The 18,952-nt window shown below is 39.6% G+C and overlaps 1 protein-coding gene across 3 annotated transcripts; it reads left to right on the top strand.

Moving 5' to 3' along the window:
- The first annotated feature begins 256 nt into the window (after positions 1-256).
- Positions 257-12,730, top strand: LOC148932818 (uncharacterized). Of its 3 annotated transcripts, none has more exons than XR_016135188.1 (2): positions 257-11,957; positions 12,480-12,730. XR_016135188.1 is itself a non-coding variant. In XM_089064052.1 (2 exons), exon 2 carries the CDS (start codon positions 5,434-5,436, stop codon positions 6,652-6,654), a length of 1,221 nt encoding a protein of 406 aa, XP_088920178.1. In that variant the 5' UTR covers positions 257-2,953; positions 3,476-5,433; the 3' UTR covers positions 6,655-12,730. The 3 variants fall into 3 exon arrangements, 1 of the variants encoding a protein (XP_088920178.1); XR_016135187.1 differs by having other exon boundaries at positions 12,170-12,730; XM_089064052.1 differs by having other exon boundaries at positions 257-2,953; positions 3,476-12,730.
- The last annotated feature ends 6,222 nt before the right edge of the window (positions 12,731-18,952 follow it).

The raw sequence follows: 18,952 nt of genomic DNA, 5'->3' as shown, positions 1-18,952 counted from the left end.
GCCCAATTATCAAATATTCAAATTAGTCCATAACTTATAAGTATTTCAGAATGAGGACAAAACTTATAAATATTTCAAAAGAAGGCCAAAACTCGCCTTTTATATATGTATAGATTTATGTTTTTGAAATCAAACCAAAAACTCAATTAGTCTTGATGTACTATCATAGCAAATTTTAATTTATTGCATGTTTGTGACGCCCCGAATTTTTCGTGCGCTTATCTTGGATAGGAAAACTCAAGTTTAAGTGCTAATGTTATATAAGTGAAACAATATATGGAATTTACGTACATATAAATGTGTATTTGGGAATACACGCCTATGTGGTACATATCAAGACTTTTTACATCACATTGCAGAAAGAAAATGCTACAGTTAATACTATTTTAAGGAGCTCAAGTATCAAGGATTTGCTAGCAACAAATAAATGGAAATGAGGATTTAATGGGAATAAGTACAACTTCTTTACAAAGGTCACTCTACATCATCAAACCAAAATTAGCAAAGAGATAACTACAAATCTTCATTGAGGATCCTCTCTACACACATCTCGATTCTTGATCCCCACTCCATGCCAAGGAGTTAATTAGTAGTCTCCTAGAGATAGCATGAGTTGTCTCTTAACCTGCCAAGGAAATTCCCAAAATAGTTAGATTCCTTCTTCAACAAGAACCAAGGGATATATGTTATTCAAGAAAATGGTAAGGAGCCAATTAAAGATCTTGCAAGAGTGTTTGCAAGGAGACAAGGTTTAAGATATCTCAAATCTTCCCAAAGTGGATATAATGACAATTGGATAAAGAATGGTGAGTCATCCCCTTGATCTAAATAGTGAAAAGTCCTTTTCCACCACATGATCAATTAAGAAACTTGATCACCAAGCATAACACCTTCCAAGACTTTCACCAAGAAGGCAAGGAAGCCTTTATCAAGATTCAAAAAGAGAGATGAACAATTAGCTCAAAAGGGAATTTGGTATCTTCCCCAACAAGCCAAAAGAGTTGGCTATATAAAGAGCCATACCACACCTCTTGCTTCACCTTTTTACCACTTAGAAGCTTCTCGGCAAAGAGTAGCAAGGAATGAGAGGAGAGGGAGGAAGCTCTTGAGCTGCCCAACAATTAAGGAATCACCAAAGCAAGGTAATTCTCCCCAACATCCTTTACGTAAATAGCCTTCATATAGATTTCAACATAGCAAGCTCTAGATGAGAACTTAGAACCATAGATGCTCAAAATTTGGAAAGATCAGTAGCAAGGATTTAGAGCAACAAACATAGTTAGCCTCAATTACTTAAGCAAATGACAAATGCTTTGAAGATGATAATTCCAGTGAACTCTCAAGAATTTAGAAAAACTAGTAGAAGGCTTCCTTTAGCAATCACCTAGCATCAAGTAATAAACTTTCAAGAACTAGTATAAGCTAAGTAGGAAGACTTAGCTTAGTGCTAGAAGCTGTTCGGCGAGAGGCTCGACGGAGGAGGCGAGCGACAGGGAGCAGTGACAGCGGCAAGGACAGCCGCTGGACGCCAGCTCGACGGAGGCAGTAATGTCGCCGGAGGTATCTCTGCTGTCACGAGAAAGAGGCAGCTGAGGCGGCGCTGGATTCGATCGCCTCTGATCCGATGGAGAGATCGGAGGATGGTTACGGAGTCGCCGAGGAAGAGAGGAAACTCAGCGGAGAATGAGAAACGGAGAGAGAGGACCGATGGGAATCACCGGCGATAGGGAGCGTCGACGATTCGATCGGTGATGGACAGCCAACGGTGGTGGAGCTGGACGGCGAGAGTGAGCTCGACGGGAGCCGGAGATGGTGTGAATCGCCGGTGAGAGGCGTTGCTGGAGCAGCAGCGCACCGGCGACGCGAGGGCAACGGCGATTTCGCCGGTGAGAATGGGAAAGTGCCGCTGCTGTATTCTTCGATTAGGGATTTCAGTTTGAGAAGTAAATGATTTTGGGGAAGAAGAGAAATCGATGGGTTGAGTTGAGGAGTATAGGCTTATTGCCTTCCTAATTAATTTAGTTGGATCACTAGATTAATTAAAGGTTGGGCCAATGGAATTATTTTAGTTGTTGGGCCTTAGTAAATTAAATGGAATGGGCTATGGAGTTGAATGAATAGTTGTAGGCCTCATGATTTAATTGTGAAGTAATTGGGCCTAGAGGTGAATTAAAGGAATAAATGGCTGCTTCATTTATTTGTGGAATTGGAATCAAGGGAATTTAATTAGTAGTGGGCCGATTTCTTTTAGTAAGTAAATGATGTTTGATTTTGGGCCAAGGCAAAAAATAATTGTTGGACATGAGAATCAATTAAGTTGGATGAGAATAAATTAGCATGACGGATGGACTTGTTTAATTGTGGAAATGGACTCAAGGGAATTTAAGTAATAATGGGCCAAGAGTTTTGCAACTAATTGGAAGTGGGCCGAGATGTTTTAAAGGAGAATGGAGCATGAACCAAGATTAAATAATTGGGCCAAGAATTTCTTAGAATGGATTGGAATTAATTTAAGGATTGAGTTGGAGCTCAAATGATTAATTCCCGAATAATTTACTAAGTTTCCGAAGATGGAAACTATTGAAGTTGGAGGAGCGAATGGGCAGCCTTAAGAAAATTCAAAGAAAGGATTTAGAGAGGGATTTTCCATGAATCCATACTTTAATAAATAAATACCCAAGTGATTATCTTCGAGAAAATAGAGATTTCCCCGAAATTAGTGAAGTGAATAATCAAACCTTATGAAGTAGTGAAGCCCGAGGTAGGATTAAGAAAATCCTATAAGCCGAGACTAAGATATAGGTGTTATCCAATAGGATGCATGCATTGTTTTCTCATGAGAAATATTTCAAGTACTAATTAGTGTGCTACGCTATTTATTTTCAAAGGATATTTTGCTCGAGGGCAAAGTGAGGCCAACACGAGAGTTCTTATTTGGAGATAAGCGTATCAGGTGGGCTTTCTTTTAATATCCAGCAGTATAGTGTGGATATAAAGCAAATATTTGTGAAATTATGAAAAATCATCTTTTCTCAAAATGGAGCAGTGATTCTTTTAAAGTGTTGTCATGCCATAAATTGTTTGTTTTGAGGCCTATCTGTTGGGGTTGTAGGCCGCGGGTTTTGGCGATGCCAGCCCGAGTCTAACGAATTCGGTTCCCAATAGGACCGCAAATCCTGTTCGGAATAATGTGCACGAGAGTCGTGAGCCATCAGCTGTTGGCCGGCGATGTGTCCGCTGAAGGTGGCCACCTTCACGGTACACGATTCTCAGATTTGGCGAGTGATTTGGAGAACTTAGATTGATCAATCGAACTTTTAGCTCACAAAAGAATTTAGTATGCTCGGGCCTTTTAAGAAAAACCCCCGTGTGATACTGTGGATGGATGACAACTATATATATTGTACGTTTGTTTTCGGCATGTGTCCACTGAGTACTCCTGTACTCAGCCCTGCATGTATTTATAAACGTGCAGATTTAAGCAAAAGGGCGGGAGCGTGCTGATCAGAGTCGATGCTACTTAAGAAAATAAGTGTGGATCTCTCGACGCTTCGTGTCTTCATACGCGAAGTCGTTCTCTGGACTTTTTCCGCTGCAGTTTGTTAAGAGAGAATAGTAAACTCTCAACATCGTAACTCTGATTCATTTTGATGAAATGCTATTGTCATTTAAATCCTTGTATTTGAATACTTGGATCCTATCTTATGATATTGTTTGACTTTTCAATGTGCAAGTTCCATTTCCATTTCTTCCTAATTCCTTTAAATCCTTTTATTAGTCGCGATTTACCCGCTTTCGCTATCCTTAGCAAAAATGCGGTCGTGACAGAGTGGTATCAGAGCCTCAGTTCTTTTCTGCTCTGAGATCCAAATAATCCTTTCAGTCATGGTCTAGACTTGTTCGCTAGACCAAATCATGTAGCCGACGAGATTAGCACTCCAGCCCGACGTAATCAACAAAAGTTGTGAAAAACAAAGTTTCTTGGGGTGTCTTGAGGACCAAGTGAAATCTTTTGAGAAAAGTTTCAATGACGAGTAATGCTTTTTGTGAAATCATTTCATAACTCGAACCATAGGATTCAAACGAATTTTACTACCGCTTCCCTGATCGATGATTATAAGCAATACTAGATGAGTTAGTAAGGAAGGACGAGATGTGCGGTGACACGGCATAACACCTAAGAAGGACCAACGCCCGATGCAGAGAGCATGAGAAGGGCAGAGGTCGAGGAAGAGAGAATGAGGAACAGTGCTATAAGGGAATAGCACAAGGTAGATCCTCGCCCAACCGAACTGCATTGCCATGCTTAGGAGATCGTTGATCCTACCGCGAGACACGAATCTTGTAAAACGATGGTTTAAGAAAATGACTCAGCTTGCGATGACTTTTAGATCATTTCTTGTAGTGGATCTAGTAGACGATATTCCATACTTAGACGTTCGCGCCTCGATCCTTAAGCTTTAGAAAACTACTTCGACTGACGCCAAATATACCCGTCTCGGATGATTTGATGGACTTCCACTGCACGCCAGCAGGCCACTACTCAGGCATTGGCAGAGGGCGATATCCTCGCATACCAGTCCCATCAAACCAGTGCGGAGGATAGCGTGGTGCAGATTTTGTGCAAGTTTTACAGGCTGTAGGAAACAGCCAGTAAGCACGACCGCGAGGGGAGATGAAGGGCTCCCATAATCGTCACTCTAGACGACAATGAGGATTTGATAGAGGATGGTGTGGGTGAGTAGGTAGCTCCCTAAGGGAAGAGCCCCGTGGAGCACGAACAGTCCCAGAGGTGCGACACCCACTGCACACCCATTCACTTGACATGGACTTTATGCTAAAACGTGTCAGAGGTCAGTAGAGATAGGCTCGTCGCAAAGCCATAATGGAGGAGATGGAATTTAAAAATCCTATGTTCCCTATCGGTGAGGTACCCTGCTTGCCTCGAAGTACTGCAAGGAGCAGTCAAGGATGACCCACTCACAAGTTGACAACAACTCGAACTACGATGATAGTTTTGATGGAAGCTCTGGGTTAAGTTCCCTAGACTCTGGTGGTAATTTAAGGAAAAGTGAAATTTATACCATGAGAAGTGCATTGGAATACGAATTTGTTTGGATTAGTCGTTATTCTTCTTAGTAGATCGTGCCTTGGATAGCACGTAAGAACCGAACCATGATGTGGAAAACAACTAAGTACTTTTGGTGATGTTTTGTATTATGGAACCTTTATGACACGTACATGGGAATACGATGTGGTAAATTCTTGTAAGAGTCCTTCCGAAGTAAATTCCCTTGATATAATGAGATATATTAACCTTCACTAGCTATGGAAATCGTTTGCCTAGACAGAGTTGTGTTCTTACCTTGATCAGTTTTCTTTTTTTCCGCACCTCATAGTACTTAATGGTAAAGGCGTGCTTAATGTATTAGAATGCTATCCGGAAGAATTGCAAGACCCGTAGGCCGAGACCAGGAAATGATACTAGCGTTTGAGAGAGGAAGCCCGGAATGGTGGCGCGATGTGACACCACCGCCACCGCCCCAACCACAAGATCGTCGGATCGAGGAACTTTTCCTAAGGCAGGATCCGTCGGTATTCAATGGTTTGGGAGACCCGAAGGAAGCTGAGACCTGGGTCAAGGCACTAGAACGCCTATTTGACTTCCTACGTTACTCGGACAAAGACCGACTGACATGTGCGGCATTCCAGCTGAATGGATCTGCAGATTTGTGGTGGGAAACGAGAAAGAAAACAATGACTCGAGAACAATTGGACGAGACTACTTGGGAGCAATTCAAGAATGAGTTTTATAATAAGTATGTTCCCCTGGACTACCGAAAGGAAAAGGAAGTGAAATTCTGTAACTTGAGACGGGGACCGATGTCCGTGACAGACTACGATCGGATGCTCTGCGATAAGTCAAGGTATGCACCGGAGCAGGTGGATACTGATGAGAAGAGGGCTACGAAATTTCGTGCCGGTCTGAGGCACGAAATTCGAATGGCATTGGTTAGCCACGGGAGGTTGACATACCCTGAATCTCTAAGAGAAGCACTATATGTTGAGTCAACTTTAGCAAAGGAGGAACCCGCACCGGTCATCACTACCGCATTCCACCAAGTCCAGGCTCAAGTGCCTAGGAACAAGAAACAATTGAAGGAACAACTGACTCAACTCGGGCCCAAGAGAGCGCGGCTAGAACAGAATAAGCCACGAGGGTTTGGGAAGCAAATGACCCCCGAAACAGTCAGGAAATATCAACAAAAACACCCCGTTTGCCCAAAGTGCAAAAGAACGCACTATGAGATATGTAAGGCAAGAACAGGAGCTTGCTTTGCTTGTGGAAAGAGCGGACATTTTAAGAAGTATTGCCCAACAAAACCCCTGAAAACCGAGACAAGGTCTCACCTGACAACTCAGCATTCAGAACTGCGGGCACTGCACACACAAACTAGAGCAAATCCACAGGTGCCACCACCAAATTACCAGCAGCCGCAAGGTCTCCTGTCACAGGCTCGAGAGTATGTCCTAGCACAGGAGCGGCTAGAGGGGAACCAAGGAAACCTGGCAGGTAAGGACATTTCCCCGACTTACCTATTATCATACTATTGGATACGAGTATGTTACATCCATCTCATAACAGCATTTTGAGTAGACGATTTAGAAATCCACGGATCAAGCTAAACATAGGATAAGGGTGTCCTCACCATAGTAGACCTTATAAATAGTACGCAAACTTGCTTAAACATAGAATTCACCGAGAAAGACTCTAAGTTAAAGATTGGCAACTTTGGAACATTGTCATAATACTAGAAATGGACTGGCTGGCGGAAGACCACGCCACGATCCCACACATGGACGAAATTCTATAATAATCGATGTTTTAAGCCGTTAAATGATTAGAGAAAGACAAAGGAGAAGTTGGAAATGGTAAGACGTCGCCGTAAATTCCAGATATGTTTTCAATAGATTACCGAAAATACTATTATACAGACAAGTGGAATCTACCCTAGACCTAGAATCTGGATCCGCCTCGATAACAAGAGCACCCTACCAATTACCAGTTACGTTTAAAGATCTAATGAATCGTGTGTTTAACCGACGATTGGAAAAGAAATGATTCAAGCTTTGTGCGACGGATTCGCCTATTGAAGGACGTGAGGAAACACTAAGGACAATAGAGGACCACGCTAGAGACGTTAAGAGCCGAGTAGCTCTATGCTAGGGTTAGCAATCTTGAGTTCAGGCTTAACGGAGCAAATTTCCTCGAACACGTGGTAGCAACGGAAAAGAGTTCGAGTAACGCCACAGTAACAGACTACTGCGGGAGGTTACTAAAGGATCCTCTGAGATCGCGATGATAAGGACTCAATAGCTCGAGAAAAGGGTCGAGATTCCACGATCGTCAGAGTAAAATGAGCTCTCAACTGCTAGAAGAGAAGTTAATTGTTATGCTAGCACTAGTAGCCGCAAAACTCAGAACTAGCTACATCTTCTGCATCGACACACTAAAGGAGTTGACTTGGCCATGGCTAGACGCGAAAGGGTAGAGAGATCAATTATGCATCATGGCAGTTCAGGCCGCATAAGCTGAACTACCCCAACGCATGATCTAGAATGGGCTGACATAATCTACGCACCGGAAATTTGAGGCACCACCCTACGAAATTTGGTGAATTTTTTTTTCTAACCACGAGAACCTCGTGCACTATCAAACGGAAGGAGTTAGGCATACGATAGATTGAATGCCTAAAGTTAGTAAAAGACTGCGACTGCAGCATAAAGTAATACCTGAACAAGGCTAACAAAGTAGCCGATACGCTGAACCACAAAACTCAAACATGGTTAAAAGGAAGAGGAATACTGCAAGGACTCGATAGATTGAGCCTGGAGGTAGAGAGAATGCCCAAGACGGTGGGAGAAAGAATTTCCACTTGGGTAGAAGTGTCAACCTCATGATCAATATCGTAAATGTACGAAAACCGAATATGGCAATAGAAGGTTACACCCGGAAGTAAAAACGAGTGAATGAAGAAGTTACCATAAGGAACTGTGGGAAGGTCTCACATTCGAAAGAAGAACGTGTGTGGCAGAATAGTGAGATGTCAAGGATAAGATAACAGGGAAAGCCACAACGCCCAATCATCAAGGAAATACCAAGATATGTTGAGAGAGGGAGAAGGAATCCCGGGGGCGAAGGACTAAGTAAGATATATCGATGGTTGTACAAGGATGATACAACCTGGGTAACAGTCGATCGTCTCGCTATACATACCACTTTGTGACAATCAGACAAGTTAGTTGAGTTGTACGCATCTTTGTAAGATACCAATAATTTTCACATTTGACCAAAACGACAGAATTACGAATAGATTTTGGAAAAATCTACATGATTGGTTTCAGAATTGATTTCCACCGATGAGGTGATGAAATATCAAAGCGGGTATAGGGAACGCCCGAAGACACGATCAATGAGCTAAGGTGCTTGGTAAAGAGAAAAAAAAAATTTGAAAGTAAGGTTTGGTAATGATAGAGTTTGTTTTTCATAGATGCTGTTAGGCAATTAGTAAAGTGGTATCGTACGAAGCTTCATATTGAGAGAAACGCATATCACCCTCTATGGAACGAGGTTTCTAAGAGAAAAATTTTCGGACCCATATTTCTATTTTAGAGATGATAGAAAATTTTCAGGAAATCCTAGACGAGAGAAAGGGGCCAGGACGAATGGAAGTCCTGTATGGATGTCAGACTCATAGTTTAACGAGGGAAGCAAGGTCAATCAAAGAGTATTCCCTCAAAGAGATGATTGGATTTGAAGTCAAGGGAAACTTCAATCGCAATATTTTGAGTCTAGTGAAATGCTCGAGAGAGTAGGTACAGTTAGTTATCGAATGAGATTACCGCCGAACTTGGAAATTTTTGCGATATGCCTTTGCTCAGAGAGTACGAGTTTAATCCAATGTGTACTCATCGAGAAGAGTTGGATATATATATGGACTACAAATTTTAAAGAGAAGCTGAAAGTAATTTCGGACCAAAGAAGTACAATAATGGAAAAGTAAATTAACTTGATGAAGGTGTTAAGGAAGCATCATGGATGAAATAAGAGACAAACTGAGAGAGTAATATTTTCGAGCCATGCAAGTAGAGCCGTGTAAATTTCGGGACGAAATTTCTTTTAAGGAGGGTAGAATGTGACGCCCCGAATTTTTTGTGCGCTTATCTTGGATAGGAAAACTCAAGTTTAAGTGCTAATGTTATATAAGTGAAACAATATATGGAATTTACGTACATATAAATGTGTATTTGGGAATACACGCCTATGTGGTACATATCAAGACTTTTTACATCACATTGCAGAAAGAAAATGCTACAGTTAATACTATTTTAAGGAGCTCAAGTATCAAGGATTTGCTAGCAACAAATAAATGGAAATGAGGATTTAATGGGAATAAGTACAACTTCTTTACAAAGGTCACTCTACATCATCAAACCAAAATTAGCAAAGAGATAACTACAAATCTTCATTGAGGATCCTCTCTACACACATCTCGATTCTTGATCCCCACTCCATGCCAAGGAGTTAATTAGTAGTCTCCTAGAGATAGCATGAGTTGTCTCTTAACCTGCCAAGGAAATTCCCAAAATAGTTAGATTCCTTCTTCAACAAGAACCAAGGGATATATGTTATTCAAGAAAATGGTAAGGAGCCAATTAAAGATCTTGCAAGAGTGTTTGCAAGGAGACAAGGTTTAAGATATCTCAAATCTTCCCAAAGTGGATATAATGACAATTGGATAAAGAATGGTGAGTCATCCCCTTGATCTAAATAGTGAAAAGTCCTTTTCCACCACATGATCAATTAAGAAACTTGATCACCAAGCATAACACCTTCCAAGACTTTCACCAAGAAGGCAAGGAAGCCTTTATCAAGATTCAAAAAGAGAGATGAACAATTAGCTCAAAAGGGAATTTGGTATCTTCCCCAACAAGCCAAAAGAGTTGGCTATATAAAGAGCCATACCACACCTCTTGCTTCACCTTTTTACCACTTAGAAGCTTCTCGGCAAAGAGTAGCAAGGAATGAGAGGAGAGGGAGGAAGCTCTTGAGCTGCCCAACAATTAAGGAATCACCAAAGCAAGGTAATTCTCCCCAACATCCTTTACGTAAATAGCCTTCATATAGATTTCAACATAGCAAGCTCTAGATGAGAACTTAGAACCATAGATGCTCAAAATTTGGAAAGATCAGTAGCAAGGATTTAGAGCAACAAACATAGTTAGCCTCAATTACTTAAGCAAATGACAAATGCTTTGAAGATGATAATTCCAGTGAACTCTCAAGAATTTAGAAAAACTAGTAGAAGGCTTCCTTTAGCAATCACCTAGCATCAAGTAATAAACTTTCAAGAACTAGTATAAGCTAAGTAGGAAGACTTAGCTTAGTGCTAGAAGCTGTTCGGCGAGAGGCTCGACGGAGGAGGCGAGCGACAGGGAGCAGTGACAGCGGCAAGGACAGCCGCTGGACGCCAGCTCGACGGAGGCAGTAATGTCGCCGGAGGTATCTCTGCTGTCACGAGAAAGAGGCAGCTGAGGCGGCGCTGGATTCGATCGCCTCTGATCCGATGGAGAGATCGGAGGATGGTTACGGAGTCGCCGAGGAAGAGAGGAAACTCAGCGGAGAATGAGAAACGGAGAGAGAGGACCGATGGGAATCACCGGCGATAGGGAGCGTCGACGATTCGATCGGTGATGGACAGCCAACGGTGGTGGAGCTGGACGGCGAGAGTGAGCTCGACGGGAGCCGGAGATGGTGTGAATCGCCGGTGAGAGGCGTTGCTGGAGCAGCAGCGCACCGGCGACGCGAGGGCAACGGCGATTTCGCCGGTGAGAATGGGAAAGTGCCGCTGCTGTATTCTTCGATTAGGGATTTCAGTTTGAGAAGTAAATGATTTTGGGGAAGAAGAGAAATCGATGGGTTGAGTTGAGGAGTATAGGCTTATTGCCTTCCTAATTAATTTAGTTGGATCACTAGATTAATTAAAGGTTGGGCCAATGGAATTATTTTAGTTGTTGGGCCTTAGTAAATTAAATGGAATGGGCTATGGAGTTGAATGAATAGTTGTAGGCCTCATGATTTAATTGTGAAGTAATTGGGCCTAGAGGTGAATTAAAGGAATAAATGGCTGCTTCATTTATTTGTGGAATTGGAATCAAGGCAATTTAATTAGTAGTGGGCCGATTTCTTTTAGTAAGTAAATGATGTTTGATTTTGGGCCAAGGCAAAAAATAATTGTTGGACATGAGAATCAATTAAGTTGGATGAGAATAAATTAGCATGACGGATGGACTTGTTTAATTGTGGAAATGGACTCAAGGGAATTTAAGTAATAATGGGCCAAGAGTTTTGCAACTAATTGGAAGTGGGCCGAGATGTTTTAAAGGAGAATGGAGCATGAACCAAGATTAAATAATTGGGCCAAGAATTTCTTAGAATGGATTGGAATTAATTTAAGGATTGAGTTGGAGCTCAAATGATTAATTCCCGAATAATTTACTAAGTTTCCGAAGATGGAAACTATTGAAGTTGGAGGAGCGAATGGGCAGCCTTAAGAAAATTCAAAGAAAGGATTTAGAGAGGGATTTTCCATGAATCCATACTTTAATAAATAAATACCCAAGTGATTATCTTCGAGAAAATAGAGATTTCCCCGAAATTAGTGAAGTGAATAATCAAACCTTATGAAGTAGTGAAGCCCGAGGTAGGATTAAGAAAATCCTATAAGCCGAGACTAAGATATAGGTGTTATCCAATAGGATGCATGCATTGTTTTCTCATGAGAAATATTTCAAGTACTAATTAGTGTGCTACGCTATTTATTTTCAAAGGATATTTTGCTCGAGGGCAAAGTGAGGCCAACACGAGAGTTCTTATTTGGAGATAAGCGTATCAGGTGGGCTTTCTTTTAATATCCAGCAGTATAGTGTGGATATAAAGCAAATATTTGTGAAATTATGAAAAATCATCTTTTCTCAAAATGGAGCAGTGATTCTTTTAAAGTGTTGTCATGCCATAAATTGTTTGTTTTGAGGCCTATCTGTTGGGGTTGTAGCCCGCGGGTTTTGGCGATGCCAGCCCGAGTCTAACGAATTCGGTTCCCAATAGGACCGCAAATCCTGTTCGGAATAATGTGCACGAGAGTCGTGAGCCATCAGCTGTTGGACGGCGATGTGTCCGCTGATGGTGGCCACCTTCACGGTACACGATTCTCAGATTTGGCGAGTGATTTGGAGAACTTAGATTGATCAATCGAACTTTTAGCTCACAAAAGAATTTAGTATGCTCGGGCCTTTTAAGAAAAACCCCCGTGTGATACTGTGGATGGATGACAACTATATATATTGTACGTTTGTTTTCGGCATGTGTCCACTGAGTACTCCTGTACTCAGCCCTGCATGTATTTATAAACGTGCAGATTTAAGCAAAAGGGCGGGGGCGTGCTGATCAGAGTCGATGCTACTTAAGAAAATAAGTGTGGATCTCTCGACGCTTCGTGTCTTCATATGCGAAGTCGTTCTCTGGACTTTTTCCGCTGCTGTTTGTTAAGAGAGAATAGTAAACTCTCAACATCGTAACTCTGATTCATTTTGATGAAATGCTATTGTCATTTAAATCCTTATATTTGAATACTTGGATCCTATCTTATGATATTGTTTGACTTTTCAATGTGCAAGTTCCATTTCCATTTCTTCCTAATTCCTTTAAATCCTTTTATTTGTCGCGATTTACCCGCTTTCGCTATCCTTAGCAAAAATGCGGTCGTGACAATGTTACAGTAAATTGAGCTAAAACATTATACTTTTATAAAGAATTCTGCAAATAAAAATAAAAAGAACAAGTTTATTTGAAATTACAATTTAATTATAAAATAATTATTGTTGGCAATATGTTCTAAATCCGATGGTTTACATTTTATAAAAATTAGATAACAAATATTCAATACTTCATATAGCTAATTATTATTAAATTATTGAAGCTAAAATTAATAGACTAGTATGATGAAAAATCGTCATTAGTCATTCGCTACCTCATATACTCCCTTCGTCCCACTTTAGCAGTCCCGTTGACTTTTCTGCACTCGTTTTGTAAAAATGATAAAAAATAGTTAAACTGGAGAAATAGTAAATTAAAAGAGAGAATAATGTAAAGAAGAGTCTTATCTACATTATTCTTTTTTTACTTTACCATTTCTCCACTCTAACTATTTATTATCTTTTTTACAACATGAAAACAGAAAAGTCAATGAGACTGATAAAGTGAGACGGAGGGAGTATAAAGCTAATACAATTACAAAATTTTAAAGTTATATCCTTAAACAGATAGTACAATAAAAGACGGAGAAATAAAATTAATTGTCCATGTGGGGTCCCATATTGCCAAATAAATTACTCTAGTACATTCCTAATTGTAAAGCTAAGTCTTTTAATACGTGTAATTAATGAACAAGGGCAATATAGTACACATATAAAACGTAAATTTAATTAAAAATAAAATACAATGTTTGATGAGTTATTTTTTAATTTTTTCTTGATTGGCTTTGGTGGTGGTAAGACACTAGTGGCCAATGATGGGACGGTGGAATAATGAGTTGAGGTGGAACTTGAAAGCTAATATTGTTGGATTTGGTGGAAAAGTATAGAATGAAGATTGAATAAGACTAATGATTATGTAGAAAGATTGTGGATTAAAAAAAAAACACTAAAAATTAATCATTTTTAATGAAAAGTTGCAATCCATCGGGCCAATCCGTAACCCGTTTTATAGTCGGGTAATAAAATTACAATCCTAATCCGCTCATTTTATCGAGTTGTTCGGGCCGACCCACAAATTTCAGGTTGAATTAACATCCCTAATTTTTACCGAGCAAGAAATTTCTCCTCTGTATCTTTTCTCGTCGTATAATTTGATGTGTTGTAGGTAATTGATTAAAGTAGAAAATATGAGAAGCAATTAAGTAAACGAAATATCTATAAAATATGGAGTCTCCAACGCAGCGACCGTGCCAAGAAATTGTATCTGACAGTTTTCATGTATTTGACTTTTCTTCTGCGAAACTTTTCTTCTCTTTTTTATTTGAGTAAAGGCCAAATGTGATTCCTAACATTTGGCTATTTTATCAATTTGATCCTTAATATTATCATTTTGATTATTTAGTCCCTCACAAATAAACTCAGACCCGAATCGGTCCTCACTTAACAAAACCGTCAAAAAATAGACGGTGATTGCAATTTGACTATATTAAATTATTAATGGTAATTAATTATACCTAATTATAATTCTTAATTCCTATTAAATTACAAATTATTTATTTCATTTTGCAACTGATACTATCTTTTTTCCAATTTTGCTAATAGGAAAAGAATTATAATTAGGTATAATTAATTACCATTAGTAATTAAATATAGTCAAATTGCGGTCATTGTCTATTTTTTGACGGTTCTGTTAAGTGAGGACCGATTCGAGTCCGAGTTTATTTGTGATGGACCAAATAATCAAAAAGATAATGTTAAGGACCAAATTGATAAAACGACCATATGTTAGAGACCACGTTTGGCCTTTACTCTTTTCATTTTAAAGCAGAGTCTTACGGTTTCTTTTCATTTTTAACCTTAACAAGAACTATACCATTTCCTCCTCTGTTCCATAGTAATAAAACCATTTTACTATTTTGGTACGTTTCATAGTAATAGAATCATTTCCCTTTTTAGTAAAAGTCAACATATTTTTCCTCACCTATTTTACTCTCTCTTACTTTTTATCTCTCTTCATCTCTCTACCTTTTTCATTTTCCATTTTATTTTCCCTTTACTTAACTCACATAACACAATTTTTCTTAATATCCGTGCGGAAAAGAAACGTCTCCATTACTATGGAACGGAGGGAGTATTACTTTAAAAAATAATTTTATTTAATAATATTATACTCCCCGAGCTATAAAAATATGTATACGATCCATTTTCGTTTGTACCATAAATATATGTGTATGGAAAATTATCTCAATTTATTATCAATATTCATCAACTTATTTACACTTATACCATTATTAAACACAACTAATGATAAGGGTCCCACTATCCACTACCACTATTTTAACTATTCTTCTCACATCTCTCTTACTTTACCAATTTTGTCTTAATTCTCGTGTCATATCAACTACTCATATTTTTATGTGGCACATTGAGTAAAATAAACTTTTGATAATAAATAAACTTTTAAAGTAAAAATAAATACTTTCTCCGTCCACGAAAAATAGAGCACATTTGCCATTTTTGGTTGTCCACAAAAAACAGAGCACATTTAGAGTGTCCACTATAGGAAGCTACGGCTCGTGGCTCGGTCGTGGCCCGGCCGCGACTCCCTATAGTGAGAGCCACCAATTTTGGGGGGAGGGGGGGAGGGTGTGCCCAGGAGAGAGTCATGCTGGCGGCTCGGCCGCGGCTCTTGGGCAGGGGCCACGACTCCCCTATTGCAGCGTCCGAGAGTCGCGGCTCCCATATTTTTTGATTTTTTTTCTTAATTCTATAAATCTACCCATGTTCCCCATTTTTTTACCTCATTCCAGTCTCCACTCTTTTCAATTTATCTCAATTCTAGTTTAGAAAAATGAGTTCCGACGATGAGTTTCAACAATTGGTCGATAGGGAGTTCGATGAACTGGTTGAAGAGGTGCAACGTGAAGCTGGCGAGGAGGAGGCGGCCATGTTGGCGGCGGCGGCTGTCGTTCGGCCGTTCCATCATCAGCGGACAATCCGCCGTGACCATGTCGGCGGACTATCCATCGTTCCATCAACTGCCCAACGACGCTGAGACAGTTTTGTAATGGCATCCAGGATATCTTCGGTCCGGAGTATCTACGGAAGCCAAATGACGATGAGTGCCAGAGATTGATAGAAATGCACGGGTCGGCACTCCATTTTCCGGGGATGTTGGGCAGTATCGATTGCATGCACTGGGAGTGGAGGAGCTGCTCGGTTGCTTGGAAAGGGGCAGTTCACATCTGGATTCAAAGGGAGACCCAACGATGATACTGGAAGTCGTTGTTGACTACCGTTTGCGAATCTGGCATGCATATTTTGGTGTCGCAGGGTCGAACAACGACATCAACGTTCTACAGTCGTCTCATCTCTTCAATGATGAGTGTCGGGGTGAGGGTCCGACGGTCAGATTCGTGGCCAATGGCACGCAGTACAACAGGACATACTATTTGGCCGATGGGATATACTCTCGTTGGCCTGTGTTTGTCAAGACGATCCGACAAAAGGTTGGGCAATCCTATTTCGCGGCAAAACAAGAGGGTGTTAGGAAGGATGTTGAGCGAGCTTTTAGTGTCTTTCAATCGCGATGGGCCATTCTACGGTGCCCGGGACGATTTTGGCACGAAAATGATGTCGCCTCCATCATGTATGCATGTATCATATTGCACAATATGATAATAGATGACGAAGGATATGATGGGGTTTGATGCCCCTTGCTAGCGGAAGACTTGTACAAAACAAATAAATCAGATAAGGATCTATTTGACCGATTATGCGATTAATCAATTCACATGTTAAACAGATAATTGCATGCTAGAACGCAAATAATTCATGCTTAGAAAATATAAATCCTAAGAATCGTCGATTGCTCGCGCCTTCTCCACGTGATGATCTTCGTACTAGACCACGGATCTTCTGACTGGTTCCCGAAATGTATCTCGATATCAGGGTGGGCTGATCTTATCAAAATACTAGTACTCGAATAAAGAAGACAGAAAATTCCTCACGAAGAAGAGCTGAAGAATTTTCGAACTCCTCTACTAATTAGAGAGGGGGGCGAAAATTTTCTCTACAAATAATTGTGTTTCTTTCTTTCCTTTATTCTCCTATTTATATTAAGTTCATATTGGGCCCAGTCAGGGATCTATGGAAGGTTTTGGATATGGCCTCCTCCAATTAGCTTTTTACTAATTAAATTGAACCCCAATTTAATATAAACTTTTAATTGGAATATTACGAGCAGCCACTACAGAAGTAATATTGCACTTCCCATCCTAATCTGAAATTACAAGTAATCCGGGTTTCCGTTATTTATATTATTTATTTCCCGCGCTTAAGATATAAATGTCCATTAATTAATTAATGTCTGCTATGGACTTAATTAATTAACATCTTATTAATTCCAAGAGTGGACTTAGCAAGAAACACTTATTTATTATTCATAGAGTAATAAAACTCCAACTGGCTAGTTTCCCGAATAATAAAACCTTGTTCGAGCTCCTCTTGAGGGCATTATCAAACGAGACTCACCTCGCGCATAATTCAACATAATAACAATCCTAGCACCGCTAGATATTAATCACCACTATCCAATATATCAGGATTATTGGGTTGCGAAAAACTCGCACCATTTGATAAGTCAAAATAGTGCATAATCAATACCGTACGCTCAATGCTAACGTATGTAGATTAAGAAATAGTTATTTATCAAGACCTAGTCTTTCAGTAGATAGCATAAAGACACGTATTGCTGTTAGTTCCATTCAGTGCTATACCACACCAACGTCATCTTATTTCAGAAAGACTTAGAAATAATCGGACTGACATTGCAACGCGATAGGTAGTCTAAGCCTATCTGGGTTGTGAAATTCTTCTTTTTCTTTTGCAAAGCATTGCATAGAACCGACTGTGTTACCTTAAAGTGGACGACGCCCACAACCAGTCTACTAAGCAAAAGACTTAGACTTTGTTTGCTTCTTATACATTTAAATGTTTATAAACATCTTATAAATGCACAAGCAAACACAGTGTAATAATATACTGATTCTATTCGTGCGAAACTGCTCGAATAATACTGAATCGGGTTAAAAGTGGATTATAGAGTTTTACGTATACAAGCAAGATTCTATTCGAGCGAAACTTGCTCGAAACATGCTTTTCAGTATACCAAACCTAACAGGATATGCTGCAGAGCGCTGGCACCAGAAGAGGGTGCTAGTACGAGTCACGGCATTGCAACCGCCCCAATGCAGATGGGTGTACCGCGTAGTGATGCATACTTGATCCAACGGTTCACCGATATGCGGATGAAACATCACATACGACGCTGCAGACTGATTTGGTTGAAGAAGTCTAGAATCGTAGGGGAGGGGGAATAGTGTGATATGTGTTCGCGGTGTAGTTTGTGTGATGTCGATAGTTCTCGTTAAAATTATGCATTTTATTTTAATTATTATAGTCCAATATTTTTTGTTGTAGTTAAATTAAAATATACAGAAAATGAAAAAAATAATTAATTTGGTGGCTTAGGCTTGTCCATTATAGTGTGAACAAATTTTTTGGTGGCCCGGTCAAGTTTTGTAGCTAGGCCAAGTTTTGTGGCCACCCTTAAGAAAGAAAAGTTTAACATCTTTCTTACTTTTTTCCTTTCTCTCTTATTAATAATATGGATCCCATATTTTACTAATACTACTTTTCTCTTCTTTGTTTCCCTTCCCTTTTACTTTATCAATTTCACATTAAAACTCGTGTCATTTACAATCTGTCCTATTTTTCTTGGACGGATGGAGTAAATAAAATATAAACTAGTAATAACTAGAGTAAATCTTATCCACGGGCGACCCACATATTATCATAATTTCTGTAGTTCAAATCGATTTCACAGTCATGAATTGTAACTATAATGTATTTTATAACTGAAAATTGATTTAAAAAAGGTTAATTTGATATAGTATGTCGTAACTAAGAAATAAACATAGAATTATGATTATAAATGTAACTAATATTCTTCAATTTAATACGTAAAAAAACATTTGTTCAAGAAAATAATAGTATTAATTAAAAACAATTGAAAATATAGACGCCGAAAGGGAGATACCTCTCTCTTATAATTTCTAAAGCAAACATAACGTAT

The sequence above is a fragment of the Salvia hispanica genome, chromosome 2 (assembly GCF_029641045.1).
Source record: "Salvia hispanica isolate PSC_SH4W2 chromosome 2, Shi_PSC_v1, whole genome shotgun sequence".
Taxonomy (NCBI): domain Eukaryota; kingdom Viridiplantae; phylum Streptophyta; class Magnoliopsida; order Lamiales; family Lamiaceae; genus Salvia; species Salvia hispanica.
This window is presented reverse-complemented; position numbering and strand designations above follow the sequence as displayed.